This window comes from Phalacrocorax carbo, chromosome 4 (assembly GCF_963921805.1).
Source record: "Phalacrocorax carbo chromosome 4, bPhaCar2.1, whole genome shotgun sequence".
In the NCBI taxonomy this organism is placed as follows: Eukaryota; Metazoa; Chordata; class Aves; order Suliformes; family Phalacrocoracidae; genus Phalacrocorax; species Phalacrocorax carbo.
This window is the reverse complement of record NC_087516.1, coordinates 49,787,882-49,810,270: the sequence shown is the minus strand read 5'-3', so window position 1 is coordinate 49,810,270 and position 22,389 is coordinate 49,787,882. Positions and strand designations below refer to the sequence as shown.

Sequence of the window (22,389 nt, the reverse complement as noted above, 5' to 3'; positions counted from 1 at the left end):
GAAGGGATTTAAGGACTTCACAACCCTGGCACTAACTGGGATTTCTTTCCCTAATAAATGTAAATTTGGGAGGTTGCCGCTAGTTGTGTTTCCTGTTAAGTGTTTGATCAGCTACAGTGGGTTGGGACCAGGAGGTTAACTCTAGGACCCTGGATTTCAGTGGGTGCTTAAGGCTAGGGGCCGAAACATGGAAGGTATTGGAAAAAAAAAAAAACCACCACCAAAACAAACCAGCATAAAGCACTCCTTAGGATTAAATAGCAGAGCAGGCCCTGGGACCCAGCTGAATCCTGCTCAGTGTTGGTAAGCCAGTTCCTTCCACAAAGTGGCCTGGGTCCAGGTGACAGCAGAAGGCCACAAGCCAGAGATGTGCCCAGACCTGGGCTTGGAGCATTTGTAACCCAGAGTCAAGTTCTCCTCAGCAGAGGGGAAAAAAGCAAACTGAAGCGAACAGTCCCTGGGCTACTGCACAAGACAAAGGCACTACTTGTTCCTCTGTAGGTTGGGCAGGGCTGGCAGATGCACATCTGCTATGCTGAACTTCACAGGCCAAAATGGGACGGGAAGCTCGCAAGGCACGCACCCGGTGGGCATGCTTCTGCAGGGAGAGTGCAAAGAAGTAGTAGAGTAGGCAAAGCACCTGTTTGGGTACGTAATGAGGAAGAGGCGCGCAAACAATCTAACGCTAATTGTTAGGTGTAGGCACATCTGTTTGTGGCACTAGCCTCAGGCACGCACTTAAGCAGCTAGCGACTTCCTCTTTTCCCCATCCCTTAGAAACCAGGAGTGTGGTAGCAGCGGATGGTTTCTTCCCTTCTGCTAGGCAGAGGCACGCATCGTCATCTTTATTACTGCTAGTGTTTTAATTGTCGCTACTAGTGTGCTCACGCTAATTTACAGTGAGTTATTAGCGTGCACCACCAGATTTTGCGATTAAGATCTGTGACTTTCCCTTCTCACACAAAGGCAGCTAGAAAAGGTGAGTTTACACTTGCTTTATTATAAAACTAACCGATGCAGCTTCAGCTCTCTGCATGCTCACAGACACGTCTGGAAACTGGTTTCCCACGGCTGTGCAGACATCCCAGTTCCGAATGCCAGACCAAAGTGAGGGAGATGCCAAGGACTCTCTCATCTCCTGCCATTCTTTTGCTCACCTGCCTTGGGCTGATGCAGCCGGGGAAGGCTAGGACATAACACTGCTTCGAGCGTAAGCAACGGTCCTGAGGCTATGCGAGGAGGCACCGAAGTTCATTTGCAGCAAACCAGACAGAACAAAGCAGGTGCCTTCTGTAGACACTTGGGCGGCTTTTCCTCTTGTGGCTACGCCGACAGCTTCTTCTCTAATAATTGTTTCACCAGAACAGGATTGGATCGTCCTTGTGTTTGTCTTTGCACCAGGCCAATTAACTTATTTAGAACTTTTTGATTTCCTGCTTTTATCGCCATAACCTTCAAAGAAAAGAAATCAACAGACACCACTGTTACAGTAAACCTGGACACTTTCACTCATTCACAGCCAAGGTATGAATATTTTTTGTCCTTCGGACTGTATTGTGCTAGAATACTGTATTTTGGGCTAAGACGTTATTTATAAAAACTGCCTTCAGCTTTGCAATAAGCTCCTGCTCTGCTCCCATGAGACAACAGCAAGTCCCTACAGCAGCAGGGCTTTACTACTAAAAGAAAGATCTCCTCTTATTGAAAAAGTCAGATAACAATTCTGGATTTTAGCAGTGTCTGCAACTTGAACAGCGACTGTCTGGAAAAGAGCCAGAAAAATGAGACTGGCTTCTTTTTGCTAATAGGATCTACCTTTTTACTCAATACAGTGTTCCGTTATAACAAGTAATTTGCATTGAATCGCAATCTATTTGATAACGTTTGTGAGGTCCTTCAAGTGCAGACACAGGCGTTTTTGTGACAGCACGTTATTGCCTTTAAGCAAGGAATCCTTTGCAACATAGCAATTAATTAACTGATCAGAAAGACGGCCTCCTGTCAGACATCTAGCGTTTGATGCACAATCACCTGCAAAACAGCAAGGGCCATATTTAAACAGCTAAGTAAAGGTGCTGGAAGAAGCACTGGAAAATTCACTTTCAGGCATTTCTAAAGGAGATGGTACCACTGACAGACAAGCCTCCGGCCTTTGCACCGTGTGTGTGGCGGAGAAGATATTCTCTACATTGTCAGAGTTACTGGGCAAAATGTCATAGCTTCAGTTAAACAGGATGTCATATTTACAGATATTAAGGGAACAACAGCGAACATATGAACCACCCACTGTGCCAATGCCAAGCACAAATACAGATATTGCTACTCATTATGGTATCCGAATTATTGGCAATCTAAAAATTGTCTCTGTAATGTCACAATATGGAACGGACTCAATACTCCCGGTCTGCTAGAGACTACCTATTTGGGGCAGAATACAGTACAATCCTGAAACTGCATTTTCATAAAGTGCTCCATGTTGGCCTGAGCAACTGCCTGCAAGTTAGTCCATTTCAAAGCAAGGTACTATCAAAAAGCAAGGCATACTCCCCCCCCTCCCCGCCCCCCGTCAAGTACTCAGCTGACTCTATTTTGTAAGGTAAGCTCTCGTGGCAATTTAAAGCGATGGATTACAGGCCTTCAAGGCACCTTTTGCCTTGGTGAAAGATCACCTGGAAAGAGTAGGGAAGCGAGGCTGTTAAACTGCATTTGGCTTGACTAAAACAGTGGAAAACAGAGGAATTACATTCTCAGAGAAAGCATTATTATTGAAATGGGAGTGCGGTTATGGACCTTCGGCTTCTGCACTTCCCAATCAGTTCTAATATTCTTTCTAGCCACACTTGTGCTTCCGTACCGGTCTGAAAATACAGCAGCACTTTTATCAGGCTCTGCAAATGAGTCAGTCTGATGGAGGTCACGCCGACCTACTGCAAGCTCATTTTCTTTATCAAAAGCTCTTGCAGAGCTGTTAGCATCCCCCAATGAGATCTGGGGTGGGTGGTACTGTTCTCAAAAGATGTTAATGTTTTTTTCCAAATGGCAAATGTATCTAGACAAAGTTTATATTAGAAGTAAGCTATTCACTTCTGCTTTTACATTTTCACTCCAGAGAACATATAAGCACTTATTTTCCTTTTGCTTTTTATAAAGCAGATTTTAGACTCTGTCAGGATCCCTTCCCACTCCTCCCCTTCACAATCAACAAGATTTTTTTCCCCTTTTCCCTGGCTCGGCCCTTGTTAGACCAATGAGCCACGCAGGCTGCTGCTGCGTGTCCTTCCAAGGAGATGGGGAAGAGCCAAACCCCTGCGTTCCTACTGCAGCATCTGCGCTGCTGCCAGAGCCCAGCAGCAGAACAGCAGAGCGGAGAGCAGCTCTGGAGCCACCCGGGCTGCTGCCACGGGCGTCCGGCTCCTCCCCACCCCACGGGCAGTGTCAGGCAGGAGAGCCAGCTAGACTCCTCTCTTTGGTAGCGGAGGGAGATGGGGACATGGCAAAGAGACAGACACAAAATTTTTGCCTTGCCAGCCTCTGATGCAGTCTCTAATTCCGTAACGAATATATGCCTTGCCAGGGCTAACTTCAGTCTCCAGCTTCAGAACAGTTTAACAGCGTTGCCCTAACATCACAACAGATGACACAAAACTCAGAGTTATGTGGTGGGGCGGCCAGGTCACATTAAAGCCAGTATAGCTGAAGAGGGAAAGAGCCCCACAGTTTTGCTTTCCTGCATTAAATTTTTACGGTGTCTCAGAATGACTTAGCGCATTAGCCAGACTGGTAATTTCTTCTGCTGATCATTTTGTGTATGCTTCAATTTCCAAAAAACCACTTAGTAAAATAAGAAAGGAGAAGAAAAGCCTGATAATATCTGTGCAGCAGCTTTAATGCTCCTATACTGGCTCTAGAGCACAAATGCCAAACAAAACGGGAAAAAAAAAAAGGCCATTTTAACCCCCTTTTTAGTGCCACAGACTGCCATAGTGCACAAGCTTCCCAGCACCATCATAATCACCTCATTTTCTTGTCCATCGATCACCGCCTGGCAGATCTGTTCAAGCTCTTTTTGATTCTGTATCACTTCAAGTTTCTTTTCTTTAACAATTTCGAGAGGAGTCTTCCCTTCTCCCTTCCACAATTCCGCAAGCACCTGAAAATCACAATGAGTAGCGAAGGTCAGCGTCTTGACATATCAATCTTGTTTACATGCAGTATTTCAGTTACCAATCCAAGAAGCCAGATTTTAGTTAAAGCAAGAGCAGATTGTCTAAACGTGAACAAACCCAAGATTTAATCCTGTGCCTCGCTGAAAGAGCTCTTGTACCCTCCCCCTCCTTTTCTGCATCCTGAAATAAGACAAAGCGTTTTCCCTCGCTGCATGAGTGCAGGTTAATGGTTCGCAACCGGTGCTCTGCAGCCCACCGCAGTACCGGGAGGTGCCCGCTACCACCAGTGATGGCACCTGTTCAAAGAAGTTTGCCGAGCGCAGCCTCCCATCCACCCCGCTGCAGCGAGCCACTGCTCCCTTGCAGGGGGAGAGGGGCACCACGGCACAGACTGTCACCCACTCCACGGCTGTTCCTCAGGCTCATGCTCGTCTCACATTATTCACAAGAACTGCCTGAGCGCAGTAAGTAAATGCATTTCCGTGAGAAATGTCTCTGCCCGGGAACCGACGATTAGCTGACTATTGTACCAAGTCCAATCCCAGGTAACTCATCCCATTACCAGTCCTCATCAGCAAGCTGTAACGAGGATCCGTATGACAAAGCAGAAGAAAAATGGTGCCGAGCAGAATGAATGCGGCAGCGCCAGCCCACCTATGCATCACCTCCAAGTACGGGAATGCTGGGTGAACCCAGGCCTCTGGAATAATCACTTGTTAATGCTAGTGTGTTTTCCTATGCTGTAGCAGGGCTATCACCCCGGAATAAACTTGAGAGAAGAGAACATTTATAAAAAACCAATTTCCTTGGGCAGTCATTTTCTGCATTCCCTTTGCTCTTATTTCAGAGCTGTGGGAGGAGAGAAAGAAAACCCTTATTAAGACAGCTGCTAGCGCTCCATCCTGAGCCGAAGACATAATTGTATGTTTGAGCCATTGCTGTGTACCAATAGGGAAATGGATGTCACGTCAAAATTTCGGCATTAAATACTCGCTGTAGGATGAAGGAGAGGCTGGGGTGGGGAGACGAGAGGGGCATTCAAGCTGCATGTTAAATAATCAGCAGGGCACCAAGACAACTTAGGAAAAATGAAGCACGTGGGAGGGTATCTTAACTACCCCAGCAAATTTCTTCAGCGTGAAGAATTTTCTGGTACAAAAGACCTTCAGTTAAACAATTTTGTAGCCACAACAGGTATTTAAGAACCACGCATTGACACAATTCCTGCAAGAGGAGATTTGTTTGCCAGCGGTACCCCAAAGCTTTTTATGGGATCTTATTACTCTGCTAGAGACCTTGAGAGAGGGTAATGACACGCAGCTGTATTGTGGCAGCTACATCTTGGTTTCTTCCCTGTAAGAGGGTTAAAGGCAGAGCACAATATTAAAGTTACTGATAAGCAGCCAGAGTTACAGCCACTATAAGTAAAGCTTTCAGCTGTTTACATCTAAATAAATCAGTGCCGTGTATGATGTCTTCTACAAGATCTTCCTTCTAGTGCAGTACTTAAAAATAATCATGCCAGTGCTACCTGGAATACCCCTAGAAAGAAATACATCCAAGAGATTCAACCTGTCAGCAGCCGCTTGCCTTTTTTTTTTGTTGCACTCCGCTGCTATCCCAGGCAGCCCCCTCCCGCTCCTTCCCTGAGGGACCAGGCAGGCAGCTTCCTGTCCTCGAGGCCTCCTGAGGCACCGGGATGCTACACCACCCCTCAGAAGGAGCCCTGGCCTCTTCGCACAGCACAGCCCATGGCAAAACAGCCTGGAGAGTCTGAAGCGCTGAGCAAGTCGGGCTGGACAATGAATAAGCCATATCGCTCTCCTGGAAAAAGGCAGATGTGATTTTTAGGACTGGTATGTATTCAAGCAGGATGCTATCAGCTGCAGGAGGGGAAAATGTGCAACTAACAAAACCTACGGAGCCGACCATGGCAGATTTACCCAGGAGCAACTCATACATCAGGCTGACTTAGATCAGGGCAGGACAGCTTGGCAGTGAGAGATCCAGCTCTGATTCCCTGCTGTTCCTATGCCAAACATCTCCTGGCACTGAGAAAAGCCTGCCCATTAGAAGCCTTGAAGACACCACGTTGTCCCTGTGACATCTGCATCGTGTGTACTTTTCAATTTGGTAACAAGCACCTCCGCTTAGCTAGTAGAGCAACAATGTCATCAAGGCTCTTGCTTGTTTACAGGTATGTAGAAAAGCAGAAAGAGATGTGGCCAAGACCTGTCAAAAATACACTTTTAAAAATGTGTTTCTCCACTTGGCAAGGAGTATGAATCTAAAGAAAGCAGTTTAAAAAATTATTCCAACTCATTTACACAATCTGCCTGCACCAGAACAGGAGGATCAAATTATGAAGTCTCCAGAGTCAAAATGAGAATCTCAGGCCTCATTTCCATTACTGAAATCTCAGTTGTTTCTACTATTGATTCTTGCCTGAGCGTGATTAGATTTTAATGATGTTCTGCGGTCTCCACCTACACAGGCATAGCAGCAAACCATTGGTCAAGATGAATTAATCGGGACTTACGCGTCTGGCTGCCACAGGCATCGTATCAAACATTTTGCAACTGGTGAGCGTGCCAGCTGACTGCTGTGTGCCTGAGAACACTCCAACTGGAAACCCTATCTGCAGTGAACTGCTGCCAAGGGTGGGAGGGAAGCAGCAGGCAGTACCACTCAAGTCAGTCCTGTGGGCATCTCTCCTTCCCAGCGATGGAAGCCTCAATGTCTGGCAGTTGTCCCTCAGCCTCTGACAAAAGTGAGGGGCAGGCTGGGTCCAGTCCTCCAGATGGTATGGCCATAAGCAGATGGTTCTGTTTAGGTTTGTGTACTGCACTCATTTCCCTGCTCTCCACTTTAAAGTAGGGGTGCCAAGTGGATCCGTTGAAGTTATTCCTATGTGGGTGACCTATGCAACTGCAGAAGCAAACAAGACATGGGGTTTGCTCTGCTCCATACCCTGCGCTACAGATCCCCGATGAACGCGTAACAAGGGTGCCCACGTAGAGTCGCTCCAGCATGGCTCTCAGCAGCAGGGGCAAATTTCTGCTTCCCTGGCCCAAAAACCAGCCTCTTCCCACACTGCCGTAAGTCAAAGGCGGGCCCCTTCTGCAAGAGGTGCACTCACTGCCAGCCCTGCAAACGAGGGCCGAGGCCCCACCTCGGGCATACTTCCCCATCAGACTGGCTTCAGCCCCGCGTGAGCAGCACCAGCATCTCCCACTGTGGGTGCCTCTGCGGTGGGCCACAGCACATGCCTGTGCAGGACCCCTGGTCCAGGACACGCTCACCCCACCGCCCTGCACGCCGGCAGAGCTGGAAGCTGCTCCCCTTTATACGCCAGTCTGAAACCACTTCGGAGACCTCTGGAGTAGGATGCTATATTTGATGGCAAGTTGGGCGTGAGCTCTGTAATTACCTAAGTGGTAATTATGTAAGCACGCAGTGCCCCTTCCTTGGCATATGCATCCTACCGTACAATGCTCTGTGTCTATAATCAGTACTCACAGCTTTGTGTTTTAGTGCCTTATACAGCAGAGAGCGAACACAAAACCTCTTAAAAAATTTAAACAGTTAACAGCTTCCTGCAGCGAGCATGTATGGGTATGCATGCCTGCATGCTCACCCCATCGAACCTTTCCATCCTTTCCTGTTGGATCTGTCTCTACCACCGCAGTTCTTTCTCCCCCACCCCAAGTGCTGCAATTCATCTGCTGTTGTGTATATATAGCCCTTTCTGCCCTCGGGCCATCCAGTATCTCTGCCTACTGCTGAGAATTGTTATAAACATTTGTTATTCTTCCGACACCCAGGCAACCAAAATACTTTTCTAAATGTGGCAAGGTTTCTGCAGCTTGATAGCATCACTCAGTGATGGCAAAGAGTACTGTTATTTCTCTGTGTCCAATTTCAGAACACCGAGGACAACATGCACATTACAAGGAGCTGATAATTAAACAAAAAAACCGTCTCTGAAACTCTTGACATTTCATAACCTGTCAGAAGTGCTGGCACACAAATGTATCACAAGGCAAGAAACTCCCACAGAAGAGCGTTAGTACCCTGTCTCTACCTCCACAAGGAAGCCAAGAGTTAAGAGTCGAGTTCTGAAGCTTCCCTTTCAAATGCAGACACCAAACTGATGGGTGTGCCATAACCCCACAGGCACAGAGCCGCTTTGCATGCCAATGCTTTTCCTATTAATACTTTATCTCCTTTTTTGAAGCTTTTACTTTTCCAAGCCAAAATTTCCAAATGCACACGCCTGAAGTCAGGCACTGAAATCCTTATTTATGACACCCGTCAGATGCAGCTGGGTATTCACAGAAGCAGACCAACAAGACCAATGTAATTAAGAACCACAAGCATCTCCAAAAAAGAAAACAACAAACGAAGAAGTATAAGTGTCTCCAAGTAGGGTAAAGAGCCATATTTGCAACAGTTACACTTGGTTTATAATCATGCAAAAAAAAAGTGAACTCACTTCAGTGCTATTCCAAGGTGGTACCTGGACTAAATCAACATGTGCTAGAAAGATGGAAACCCGCCCTGTGTATTTCAGAGCGTTAAAAACTTGAAAGCAGAAAAGGCAAGTTAAATATCTTCATTGCAAGTTAAATATCTTCATTAACAGTTTCACTGATGAACACCCGAGAAGAAGCAGTCATCTAATGTACTTGGCTAGAGGTTAATAATTAATCTGGAAAGACAATGCATTCCACATGAGCTGGCAACAATTTAAGGTGAATGACGGATAATTCCCTACCACAAAAAAACCTCCAAGTTTTGCCTATGGACACAGCAGTCACCGTACCCATTATATGCGATTCACAATTTTAGATACAGGTCACCAAGAGCTGATTTTTCAGACTGTCCTAAGCAAGATGATATTTAAAAAGAGGGGAAAACCAGCTTTACCATCAGTACTTGCTGGAGAGGCCCATGATAGCACTTGCTCAAAGAAGCAAGGATAAAAGAAAGGCCAGACCTCTCCACTTTTGACTCAGAGGCACACCAAAGCAGAACTCCTTTTGTGACTAGACTCAGGTGAATTATATCCTCTTCCACATGCTAATGCTTGGGAACGTAGACCTTACTGTCCCTTAGTGCCTAGGATATACTCTCAGCGTAACTGCAAGTCATGGATTAACTCCCACTGACCTTTCACTCAGGTCTGACTTGAACTGTGAAATTGAGACCTAGTGTCCAGTCTATTCAGAAGCAGGATTTAATTATTTGACTTCAGTTCACTTTGCTTAAATCTACTATTTGGCTTGTGCCCCCTTCTAACACCGAATGTGAAGGTGCATCTGTAAGATTATATACACACGAGGCATTTTGAGCTATTTTATATATATAGCAGATACAAAATTTATCCTCATCAACACTCCAAATAATTTCCTTTTAAAGCAACTGATGATTGATTATAAAATTGCTACACGAATGGCGTAAGCAGCCACAGGTTCAAAGTACAGTAAAATCAAAAAGGTACTTACCTGCTTTGCTGCTGTAGAAGAAATTTCTTTTTTTTCCAGAAGGTTCAAAAGGTCAGCCAGGAGAAAAGAACTGACTGGGCTAGGGAAAAAGGGGCAGAAGTTACCTCAGAGAGTAAGGTAAAGTAATACATCCAGGCTGCTGTTGCGTGCCTAAAGATCACACAGTTCAGCATGACAAGCTAGTACTTTTCCTCATGATACACTATATTTGACTTTGGTATTGATTGCCTGATTATGCCTTACCATTGTCATATTCCAAAGGAGGAAGACTCTGATTACTACTCTTAACTACACGGTCCTCTTCTCTGCAAGGTATTTGGTTAACTTCTTTCAGCATAACAGCATCAAGGCCTACACAGTAAGGCCTAGCGTAACACTTCACAGATAACTAAAGCAGAAGTGAGCAACGGAACAACACGATACGATTCACAGTATGTGAGAAAAGAATCACTTTTACTTCACCAGTGTAGTAATCAAGAAGCCTGACCTTTCCTTTACTGTAAGGGAATGTTGTTTCAAATAACTGAGCAGGTCATTTAGAATCCAGCCGATCACTTTCTTTGGCTTCATCTGGGTCTGTTTCACCACATTTTCAAAGTACTCTGTTAATCCGTCTTCATTCTGTTTAAGAAAAGTTAAATGCATCAAAAAGATACCAGAGTGCAAACAGAATCATAGAATCGTTAAGGTTTGAAAAGACCTCTAAGATCATCGAGTCCAACCGTCAACCCAACACCACCAGGCCTCCTAAACCATGCCCTGGAGTGCCACGTCTACACTTTTTTTGAACACCTCCAAGGATGGTGACTCCTCCACCTCTCTGGGCAGCCTGTTCCAATGCCTGAGCACTCTTTCGGTAAAGAAACTCTTCCTAATATCCAATCTAAGCCTCCCCTAACACAAATTGAGGCCATTTCCTCTTGTCCTATCACAAGTTACTTGGGAGAAGAGACTGACACTTTACAACCTCCTTTCAGGTAGTTGTAGAGAGCAATAAGGTCTCCCCTCAGACTCCTCCAGACTAAACAACCCCAGCTCCCTCAGCTGCCTCTCATAAGACCCGCTCTCCAGACCCCTCCCCAGCTTCGTTGCCCTTCTCTGGACACGCTCCAGCACCTCAATGTCCTTCTTGTACTGAGGGGCCCAAACAGACATGTTTAATTATACAATTACATTTGGAGTATAAATACTTAATCCTAAAGTAAACTTGGTTTTGTGAATTCATTCTAAAGTCACAAGACTCTGGAGTAATTTTATTAACGTAACAGCAAAGAAACTACGTTACGTCTAGAATTGGTACATACAGTCATCTGCCAACCTGTCTGTTTCAAGGGAACTTCCAATAGCGGGCTTTTTTCTTAACTCCTCCCTAAAATTAGCATTTGAGGAGAAGTTTTTTCATCTGCTCATCTGTTTTAAGTATGTATAATGCTAGAAAATATAATGCTGCCATCTAACAGGCTGTTGTGCTACCTTTTACCAAGAAGAGATTTTTCTTGAAACTGTCTACAGATATTTCACTCTTGATCTTGCAATCACTTCTGTTTATTTTGGATTGAAGGAGTAAGTTTAGCTTAGACTTACCCTTCAATAATATGGAAAGGTCACACTGTAAGAATCAAGGTTTTATTTTTCTTGTTTTTTCAGAGAAGCTATGTAAGGTTTTCCACAGCACCCTAAATGCTCAGAAGGTATGACAGTAGGGGATTCAATTTATAGCCTAAGTGAAATCTGAGATTCTTTTTAGAAGAACAGATACTGCACAGTCTGTTGAATGCTGTGCTGTTTGTCATCAAGGCATTGATGGATCTTTAACTGTAGCACAGAACTCATTAGGTCTACTGAAGGCTGAAGAGATATTAAGTGGCAGCTCCTACATCTTCAAGTTGGAATCCAAAACCAGCATGCCACTGGACTTCTGCAGCGTGTGGCATAAATGCACAGGAGGACAAGCCAGCTCTCAGAAGTTGAGAGAGGTAACAGTTTAGAGACAGCCAAGGAGCTATTCTAAGTATACTATCATCACAGCAAAAACATTTTCCAAGCACATACTGACTGAAGCCAGCTCTGAACAGTTCTGAGCAAAAAGAGTACAGGTACACACTAATCCAAAGCCTGGCTTTTCCACTCAAACATATCCCATCAAAACAGTCTCACTTGCCCTTGTTTTTAAAGGCAATTTATCACCATAGCAATACAGATTTTTTTACTTTCCTCCTCAGAACTTTCACAACACAAACTTCCAACAGCTCTAGATACCACATTTTTCATTGCTAATGATGCATGGCTTTTGAGAAGACTGCAGACTACTCTCTGTTCTGTGAAACAGAACAAAATGCACTTAGATTAATGGCTGATCTGCTGTAAAACTGGTGTGACAAAAATCACACCCATCCCCTTTACCTTGAGACCATGAGTAAAGAAACCAAGTTCCCAGCCTAGGCAAGCTACTGCGGTCTTCTGTGAACCAAGGTGAACTTTGTAACTCCCCCTATTTATCTAAGACACACAGACATAATTCCCTTCTTTTCCAGTGTTCTTACAAATTTAACTGGATGTTACTGTGTAATCAAATAATGTAAACTCTAAGGCTAAATAGACTAGAGGAACAAATTTGGCTTAAAAAAACCAGTACAGGAACGACACATTACCAAAGTACAGTACACTTGATTAAAAACCATGTGTGTGTTAAGTGGAATTACTAAAATGATGCATTACTAAATACTGTACTCTTTCTAATTCACCTCAGGATTCATTAGCACAAACAAACACTGATTATTTAAGCAGCAGGCTCCCTTCCACAAAAACACCTGTCCAATTTACTTAGGAAAGAGCGAGCATGTATAAATGCTGGTTTCTTTACACATGCTGCAGAAGGTTTTACAAACACTCCAGGCAGCACAGGTCCAGCTACAGGATTATGCACACGAAAACAATGTCGGCGGATGCCGTGTGTCTGAATGCAGGCTACGCAACTCGGACTCAGCCTGTCCAATGCTTTAATCATGCATAGGCTGGAGAGCGTATCTCCAGCAGTGGACACATTCAGATTTATGGATACCAACAACCTGGCTGGAGCTACAGCTCTGACCCTGCTGCCAGACCCTTGAAAAATCAAGGACAAACATACCTGGCCTTCACATTTTAATCAGCTGATTTCCAGGCAACAAGAGGAAAAAAGACCAGGCATACTCAGACAGACAGACTTACATATGCTACCAGGCACCAAACCCTATACTCGCTACTTGTGCACATAAAACCAGACATTCAAAAATTCCTTTGCATTTCATTTCAGATTTTTTAAAGTGACTGTCATTTTCGGTAGCCAAAGAGTAGGAAAACCCAGCAATGCTAGACTGAAATGAATACAGAATAATGTCAAAACATCAAAATGACTGACAGAAATTAAACATTTTCCTTATTTTCTTGCCATATTAGAAAAATGCAGGCATAACTTGGTTAGCTTCAATTTCTAGATACTGTACTACTAGAACTTGACTTTAATTTGTTCTGCATTTTGGTCAACTTTCTTCATGCCAAATTCACTCCAACTACCAACACACACACATACCTGTCCCTTGTGATAGATCTGAGCTGAAAACCAACATGCGCTCTAACATGCCGGTTTACAGGAACGCTAACGACCGTTCTCACTTAATTCTGAATAATCTATTTTAATCTTCCGGGAAGGACAATGAGAAATCTGGAATTGCAGCACTGTGTTTGTGATCCAGGCCCACTCAGTGTTCCCATTACACACCAAATATGCTGTAACTTATTCATTAGAGTCTCACCGGCATGAAAACTGACATACCAATATTTCAACCAGATGCAAATTTCTTTCTTAAACATGGTTTAAAACAATCATTTAGTAGTACTGAGATGTCAAAAAACTAGTGGTGGATTGATTCCAGATGCTTTTTAAACACAAGTTTAAAATAGTACATTATTTTACAAAATACCATGGGTACAATCTTTAGGGACATTGGGTCTGTAATGTAAACTTATGCTTTTAAAGACCAATAATGTTTCCCAAAGAACTGAAGAAGAAAACTACATCAATGTTAACAAATAAAATGTCATTTCCTGCTTTCTTATTCCCATTTTCACCATCTCAGCTCCCACAATAACCAACTGTGAGGTAACAACTGCTGCAAAAATGTGCAAGACTGTCAGGGGAAAAAACAGAAAATCTAGCCTATTAAAGCAGACAAGCAGAGCAGTCAAAGGAAGTCCAAACTTTTTCCTACAGCTTCTTATAAAGTGATTTAAGTTCTAAAAATAAGTATAAAGTCACCTGCACACCGTGTGTGCGGATGGCATGTCGTAAACAAACCGGTCAAACCCAGCTCCTACAGCATCCCACTTTTGGCTGTACCAAGGACTCACCAATGTAATTGTTACACCAAAGCAATAAGCCAAAACCCAAGTGGAACTGCCACTTTTATCTGAGTAAGCAGGAAAACAGTAAATATACTGGAAGACTTGGCATTCAGATGAGAAAGGAAGCGATCACGCTGTTTTTTTCCAATGCTGTACTGTGACAACTCATCTATTTTTTGGTTGGATCTCCCTGGACTTTAGCATGCTTTTGGAAAACAAAACGTTACATTAACGTCTATGCCAACACATCTTATTTTTTGACTCAACAGGAAGCAAGACAAAAATATTACAATTCCATAACTGGCAAACTTGTCAGAGATCCTTCTTGTGCAAAGTATTTGCCAGCCTACCGGTTTACACAGCAAAGTAGAAATTGCATGCAGAAACTGAGTACCCAAATACCATGGAGTCTATGTGGCTCAAAGAATTGTATCTTTATGAATAAGAAGGGTTCTGCATGAAGGAAATCAGAAACTTCATTTATTTTTGCAATTTATACAAAACTGTCAAAAATGTAGCAGTTTACGCTTAAGAAATTTCAGATAGAAAGATTTTAATAGGTACTGGTCCCCTTCCATTTCAGCACATCTTGTAATTAGGCAAAGCAGGAGTCTCAGATTCTCAGGACTGCAGCACATACAAGGTAGCTATTGTATATGAGAATAAAACTCATGAAGTAAGCTCGGAAACTAACTCGCACACTGAAGTATGGTATTGTTTCATTATAACTTTGATGCATAATGTTTTCTCTAACAAGTTGGCGCAGAACAGAGATTTTGCATTTTAGTCATCCCTCTACCACTGCCATTTATTTAATGAGCACTCCTGGGCGCTCTAACCTGAAAGAATGCTCATTAGATTTGTGCATCTGGCCCTATCAGCAATCTTCTGCAACTTCTGATGTAAGCTTAACACAGCAACGGACATACCATTTTCAGATGAATTAAGGTTAACTAGTCTCCCAGTGAAGAGGCAATCAACTTTTATGGAGGGTATACATGCTGACATTCTAATGCGCAATAAAAGAAGGCCTGCAATGAAGAACGCCTTCGCTTCATGCATTCAAATGGATGCATTATCCTATTACAAGCTGAATCCCAAATTTCAGCTTGGAGCTCATTAATTGTCTTACACGTTGCAAAAAGGAAAAAAAAGTTAAAAGGGGAAAAGCAAATCAAAGGCAATAGTCTGTTTCAGAGAACAGGTGGAAGGAAAGGCCTGTTGAGGCAAATACGTAGGGCTAGTTGATAGAGACGACAGAAACCACACAGCAGAAGCCATCAATACTAGCAAAATTGAAACATGCAAAGGGTGGGTTGATGCCAAGTGAACAGAGTGGATGTACTGGGTCTGGCTGGGATGGAGTTTATTTTCTTAAGAGTAGCCTGGAGGGTGCTGTGTTTTGGATTTGCGAATAAAGCAGTGCTGACAACACATCGGTGTTTTGGCTACTCCTGAGCAGTACCTGCACAGCGTCAAAGCCTTCTCTTTTTCCCACTCTGTCCCCCACAGGGAGTAGGCTGAGGGTGGGCATAACACTGGGTGGCAGGGACACAACCTGGACAGCTGACCCAAACTTACCAAGGGGATAATCCATGCCATATAACACCACGCTCAACTAGAAAAATTGAGGGAAGGGGATTTTTGGGGAGGTAGTCATTGGTAGGAGATTTGCTGTGCATCAGTCTACTTGTGGAAGGTGGGTTTTTCCCTTCCTCTTCCCTTAACTTAAATAAGTGTCTTTATCTCGAACCATGAGTTTTCTTGCCCTTGCTCTTCCTATGCTCTCACTTGTCCCCCCTGGTGTGGGGAATGAGTAAGCAGCTGTGGTGCTTAGCAGCTGGCAGGGGTCAACCCACCACAGAGGGGGAGAAGAATAAAAAAAAGAGTTCAGAACCTACCTGCCCTTCTGAGCTCTGTTTATTTTAATACGTCAGAAATATGTTGATGTGAAAAAATACATGCATGGACAGGAATACTGGCTGCTGAATCAAATTTTCCAGCTAATACAATGAAACAGAAAGGTAAGATACTACTGACACTTCTTGCTGCTATCACTGCAGCCTCATGACTTTGATGAGACTTAAGACTCACCTGTCCACCAAACAGTAAACAATCTGCAACTCCCTAAAGTGGCACACCACAACAAGAGCAGTTTTCCCAGTAGTTTTCTTCAGAAGAAAGAACCATTTTTTTTTCTGTAGAACCACCTTCTGTAAATGTGTATTAAATTACAGACACAGAAGGGAAGGATATTAGGTAGTTAAGCTAGGTGCACTCCATTTATAGTCAAAGGAAAGGAACTTCTCCTGAGGACAATTCAAAGTACTTCGGTTCTGCTCTGAATGTTACTGTAAAGTCCTTTTCTTTCTGTCTCCACTAATCACAGAGGTAACCAAAGCAGGACACTGTCCTGGCTTAACTGGCAATGCGAAATGTCTAATCTTGGGTGGGTATACTAACCCTTACACAGACTTATCATTGGCAAATGGAGATGATGCAGCTTGTATTTAAGGAGCTCAAGGTCCTTTAGAACAATTTTGGAAGTTATGAGATTTTGCTGTCACTTCCTTATTTATATCTGTATTTCCCACATCCTTTTCTTCCTCTTCTGAACCTACTGTGAGGTCAAAGTTGATGTTATACAGCTGTTTTGTGGAACAAGTCTGGGTTTTCTCAAAACAATGTGGAAGCCAGATCAACCAGGGCACACGAAGCTGAAAGGTTTAAACTTTGGGTTTTGCTTCTGCAGACAGGAAAACACATCTATTAATTTTTTAAATACTGACAAAGTGCCCAGCCTTGCACTAGACCCAGAGACGAGGAACACAGGCACTTGCAGACAAGGATTTGTCAAGCAGGAAGTTGTACGTTTGTTGCAGTCAGTCACGGGTGCATCCATGTGTAGACACACAAGATCAATATTAAATAATAGTTATTTGACTGCACCTTGCATGAGAAATGCTTCTTCCAGCCACGCTGTGTATGGTTTCCTTTTCCCACCCTCCTGTGTATATGGCCCAAAGGTAAAAAGTATGCATTGGACGTATTTCCAACTAAAAAATATCCATGAGAACTGACAGCTGGCTAATACGACATTTGTAAATCTTTTCAAAAGCCGTGCAACTTCGAAGTTTCTAGGCTTATTTTAGCACTTGATCAATAGACCTACCAATAAGGTGAAGCTGTGTTCAGGAAGAATCCCATACCGTTCAACAAGCTTTGCTCTCTTCACACTGGGGAGGTCAGGAAGTCTCTCATGAATCCAATCAATATTTACTACTTGCTGATGGTTCACATTAGCTGGCAAAGATTTAGCATCGTACAGAATCAATGGAGGAAGGTTTGGCTCTGGCATGAACCTAGTGAAAATGATTCTTTTCAGTCAGAAGCTAAACAACAATAAATAAAATTTATATCACAAGTTTACACTTACCTGGAAGTTGTATTACTATTTCAACCAAACAAAATATTAAAAATTCGTGACTTGCTATACCACTGTTAAGTAACAAGAGATCAGCCCCCAAACTGCTGTAAAGCCCCTGTTTTCTTTCTTTGAGTATTTGCCACTGATTGTCAAAGTCGGTGATAGAAAAGGGGTAATTAGAACACTTGTGCACCCAAAATAGCAATAAAAAATAACAACAATAATAATAGATTTGGAAACAACCCATTCCTTCTGGCATCAAGCATGAACTGTGGACCTGGACAGAAAAGGATCGGACTAGCAGGGGAAATCACAGATTGACAGACAACTGCCAGGAGTGATCTGGGCAGGTTGCAACCTTTTCCAGACTAACTTCAAAAATCTTGATGAAATCTCATGCTGTGCTAAAAGCAAAGTTACTGTGTTCAGCGGGGTGCCACCACAGAACAAAAGGTTCCCTTAAAGAGAAGACCAATTCAAACCACTCCAATAACTGCGACTGAAGCATGTCTTCATGCATTGAGCAAGATCACCCTTACATGATCAAATGAGGGGTTCAAAAATATCAGAATAAAGGACATTGGGCACCCTTTACATTTACTATAATGATTTCTATTTCAAATCTGCCTAAGCATAGATTTTAAGTTTAATATACAATGTGTAGCAGTAAGTTACAAAAAATCTGAAAAGCACTGTTTAGTGCTGATCATAACCTTAGTACTAGTAATAAGCTTCCTGGGCTTTATTTAAAATATCTTAGACTCACCAGTTTTTGCTAGGTTTTCAAGAATTTTCTTTTGCATTTCTTCAAATTATTCTTGTTAAGTAAGTCTGAAGCCAGCCCCTACCATAATATGGAATTCATAAAATGACCAGTGTCTTTCCTGCTGCATTTCTATAAACAATAGTTTAAAAAGCAGATTTAAATTTAAAAGTTTGTGAGATGTTTTCAAAATCCTTGCTCTGCTCTAGTAAGACCAGTGGTAGAATATATGTAGATCTAAGCATGGAGAGGCAGGGCTTGCTATCTGAAAATCACTTCCCTCAGTATTTACTTCAAGCGGGAGCAATGCTTAACTCAGAATATTCTTATATTTTATGCCAGGCATTCTTAAGAATACACTTGTACTGGCCACAAAGTAAACCTTCAACTTATCCACTTTGAGCTAAAGTACTCCAGCTTAGTTTTTGGGAAAGGTCTATGAGTTCTAGCAGAGATGAGACGCAGTTCTAAGTCTGAACTACTCAGACTAAGACTGATTTTCATAGGTCTCTTCTCCTTCCAGTGGAAGGTAAACTTTTAGTACAAACTCACTATACTGACTAACCTTACGTGCCCATTACACTCACTACACCTAAGAAACAAAATTAATTTTCAGTTCTTCAAATGTTAACTTTATTTTAAAAAATACCGATAATCCTGTTTTCCTTCTTTGTCTCTCATTGGTACCGTGCACCTAAAATAAAAACAAAACAAAGATGAGGTAAGAGGTACACCACAGAATTAGTTTTATGGCAAAAATACAAAACAAAAACTTCGCCTCATGAAGATCAGGAGAGCTTCTTAAAGCCACTTCAGAGAATGTGTGTATGTAACGGGACAGTCTTTTTCACAGAGACACCACTTGAAGTAACTCACAATCTGTTGTTAAAAAAGCCTCAACTTTAAGAATAAATTACTACCTGTGAGAAGACTATGCTTGTGAACATTAGCTTTAGAAGACAGAAGTTGAGCAATACCGTGTTACCTCTCCTGGTCATGTCACTAGGTATCCGTGGCGCTCTAAAGCCTGATTGTTGATTCCTGATCTTCCTCCAAAATAAAAACTTACCCAAGCTTGGAATCGAAGGCTCTTGTTTCATTCAGAATTGTTCCTCCTTTTTCAAGTTCTTCGATTTGCCTCTGTATTTCATAGTCTGACAGAAACAGAAGGAAAAATAATAAGCTTGTTGTACTGCGCTATTAGCTTTTGTACACTTCCCTATTTCATTCTTCAGTCCTATGCAATAATGGAATATAGTTTGTTGTTTTAACATAAATGAAATCAACAGCAGTAGTTACAGGCAGAATTATCAGTCACTGTCTCTCTCTCCAGCACTGTTTCTTTCTTTGTGTGCTTTCCTCATCTTCTTTCATTCCCATTAAACAGAGACACATTTTCTCCCAGGCACTGCAGCCAAGCCATACATTCCTAGCAACCTTCCAATCACCCAGTTAAGTTTTCTTTTGGAGATGTAATAATCATCCTTTCTTGCTCATACCCAAGCTGCATCTGAACTTCATACACACCACCACCTACTACACTCCGTGGAAAGCAATCATCTACATTGGAGGACACAGCTACTGCTAACATATTTCCGGGCTAAACATGCTAGGCATTGAATCATCTGGTTTAGCCTTCTTGCAGGCAGAGGGTTACCTCCGCAAGAAAACTGCAGACTAACACGGCTGCTATCCCCATGGCACCCCATACTGAGATTTATTCTGTCAGACACCAGGATGGTTCCACAAGGAGGGATAAGCCAGGAGCTGAGAGTGACCACAGCACAAGCAGTGCCCTCACTGCCTGGTGCAGTCCCACTGGGCAGAGGCATGCGCTACTAACAGGGTCCACTGAGAGTCAAGGTGAGGGGATGAGTTGGGTCCAGGGTCCATCCAGGGAGTTCAGTCAGAAGCAGCAGGAGGTAAGTCCAGAGACAGGACTGGGAACAAGACTACAGAACAGGTGCACAGTCCAGGAGCCAGGACTGAAAACTGGCATGCCTGTGATGTAGCTCAGGCAAAGTCTGAAGGCCCCAGCCTGAACTTAAATGGGACTTCTGGACCCAGGGGCAAGGTGCATGGATGGGGCACCCAGATGAAGCTAGTCAGGGCACTTAAGGCCAATTACTGTACTCAGGAGTCTGACATATTTCATGTCAGACCACATAAAATACCTACAATACTCCTGCAATGAAGTAACCATCATTTACCTATGGCTTTTGCCAGGAAGCGTATGCTATTGATATTCTTCACTTCAGTCCTCACTCCGTAAGGCTCTCCAGGGTGATGCACAGAAACATTGGCATCCACTCTCAGCTGACCCTCTGTAAAAGGAAACTTTATCAACAGAATAGTCTGCTCTGTAAACTAGAGTAAAAACCTTGGCATGCATTAATAAACTGCATGTCATGTGCAGTGAATTAATAGCAGGCTTCCATATGTCCAGAGAGAAGTAACAACCACCTCATCACAGCATTCTCTTTGTGATTCCATCTCAAGACTCTGCCTCCAATAATTAAAAATTTTCTGAGAATACTACTTTATAAAAAAATATTATTGCTCATAATTCTTTTCAGAGAAAACTGCATGGTGCAGGGCAGCACAGATTATCTAAGCCATATAGTGAATAAAGCCTCTGATTCACAGCTCTTAAATAAAGGGCAGAATTAGACAAGCAATTTAAAATGGTGGATTGTGAGCTTCCATTCCTCTAAAAAGAGCATAAAAATACCTTTTGGAATTACAATTTGATGGATATATACTACCCTAGCATGGAACACAAGAACTTACAGTTATGTTGAAGAGATTTACTAAGGTGTTCTTGCAAATTTACAGCTCAAGGACAAAATGTGAGAAGTAGTGGATATTTTTGTAATTTTCTTCCCTTCGTTCAAAAAAATGCAGTCTCCCCCCTGCCCCAAATTTCCCTGGCTGCGAAAACCAGAAACTGAACACAAAGTTATATATAAAAGCATCCTGCACTTTTAGTCCAAAATGGAATAACGTCCTTAGAGATCTTTAATGACTCAATCACAAGTAACTCATAATTGTATCTTTCTAAATTTTGTCCCTCTAAAGACGTCCCCTCTGAGAAGAAAAGGCTTACCACAGTTATTCAACTGGTGGGAATAAACAAACAGAAGAGGTTATATTAAAAAGAAACATCATTTTTCCCATATTGCACAGTGAACATCTGTAGCCTTCCTTTTTTTTTTTTTTAATTTCAGACACAGAGAGAAAGAAACAAACATTTACTGTTTAGATACAGTAGCATTATTAAAGTCAGCGCAAAAGAGCTTTGAGTTAAATCTGTGAAGACATCAACAGCTTCAGAATCCATTCCAGTCAACAGACATAAATTGACTAGAGAGGCCTTGGTACACTTTGTAAAAGTAGGCTGGACGATAGCGCACTAATTTCCTCTGTCTTCATAGAGTGTTGCCAAACATGCAAATGAAGGACAAAGGTGTTGGAGTGATCCAACATCTCTTGAAAGAGAAGTGTTTTGCATGTGTTCCCTCTTTGGGGTGAAATGAGTACTTGTTCCAAAAGAGGAATAGTCTTGTCCTGCCCTTGCTTCATTTTGAGACATGACCTGCTTCTACTTGGATGTAGGTGTCAATGGGACAAGACAATGAAGTTAATCGGGCATAAGTTAAAGTAGAATCAGGCCCCAAATGTTCTTAAAAAAGCTTTTTTCCTGTAAACCCAAATTTAAGGCCAGCTTCTTTTCCTTTCACTTTGCAATGAAATAATCTTGTCATCTGTTTGTTGTTAATGAAACGACACCTGATAAAACTGGGCACTTGTCTTCACTGAACACACAAGTAGAATGAAGGTAAAATATGAGAACATAAAGTCTTTATCTGAAAGCAAGTAATTATGATGAGGGAAAACAAGAGTAGGAAGCCCTTAAAAACAACACCTTGAAAAAAAAATCCAAATACTTTTAAAGCCAACTATACCAGAAGAAAAATATTGCCAACACTGGAATTCTCCTCTAAAGTCAGAAATCTCATTGCAATAAAAGATATCATAGTGCAATTCCAATGGCAACCTTAGGGCCAAATTCTGTAGTGATAAATGGTGTATATATACATGTCCACAAATGCCTCTGAAGAAGCATGCAAACTGGCGGCTTAA

General features: G+C 42.6%; 1 protein-coding gene across 1 annotated transcript in view; it reads right to left on the bottom strand.

The window, feature by feature from the left end:
- Window positions 1–980: 980 nt before the first annotated feature.
- Window positions 981–22,389, bottom strand: part of GATB (glutamyl-tRNA amidotransferase subunit B) — a 48,624-nt gene continuing 27,215 nt past the window's right edge. Inside the window, exons 6-13 of the mRNA XM_064449880.1 lie at window positions 20,457–20,570; window positions 19,316–19,400; window positions 18,896–18,940; window positions 17,229–17,418; window positions 10,161–10,294; window positions 9,674–9,752; window positions 4,016–4,150; window positions 981–1,452 (exon numbers count right to left, since the gene is read on the bottom strand). Coding sequence (XP_064305950.1) covers window positions 1,324–1,452; window positions 4,016–4,150; window positions 9,674–9,752; window positions 10,161–10,294; window positions 17,229–17,418; window positions 18,896–18,940; window positions 19,316–19,400; window positions 20,457–20,570 — 911 coding nt within the window. The 3' untranslated portion in view covers window positions 981–1,323. The remainder of the gene's footprint in view (window positions 1,453–4,015; window positions 4,151–9,673; window positions 9,753–10,160; window positions 10,295–17,228; window positions 17,419–18,895; window positions 18,941–19,315; window positions 19,401–20,456; window positions 20,571–22,389) is intronic.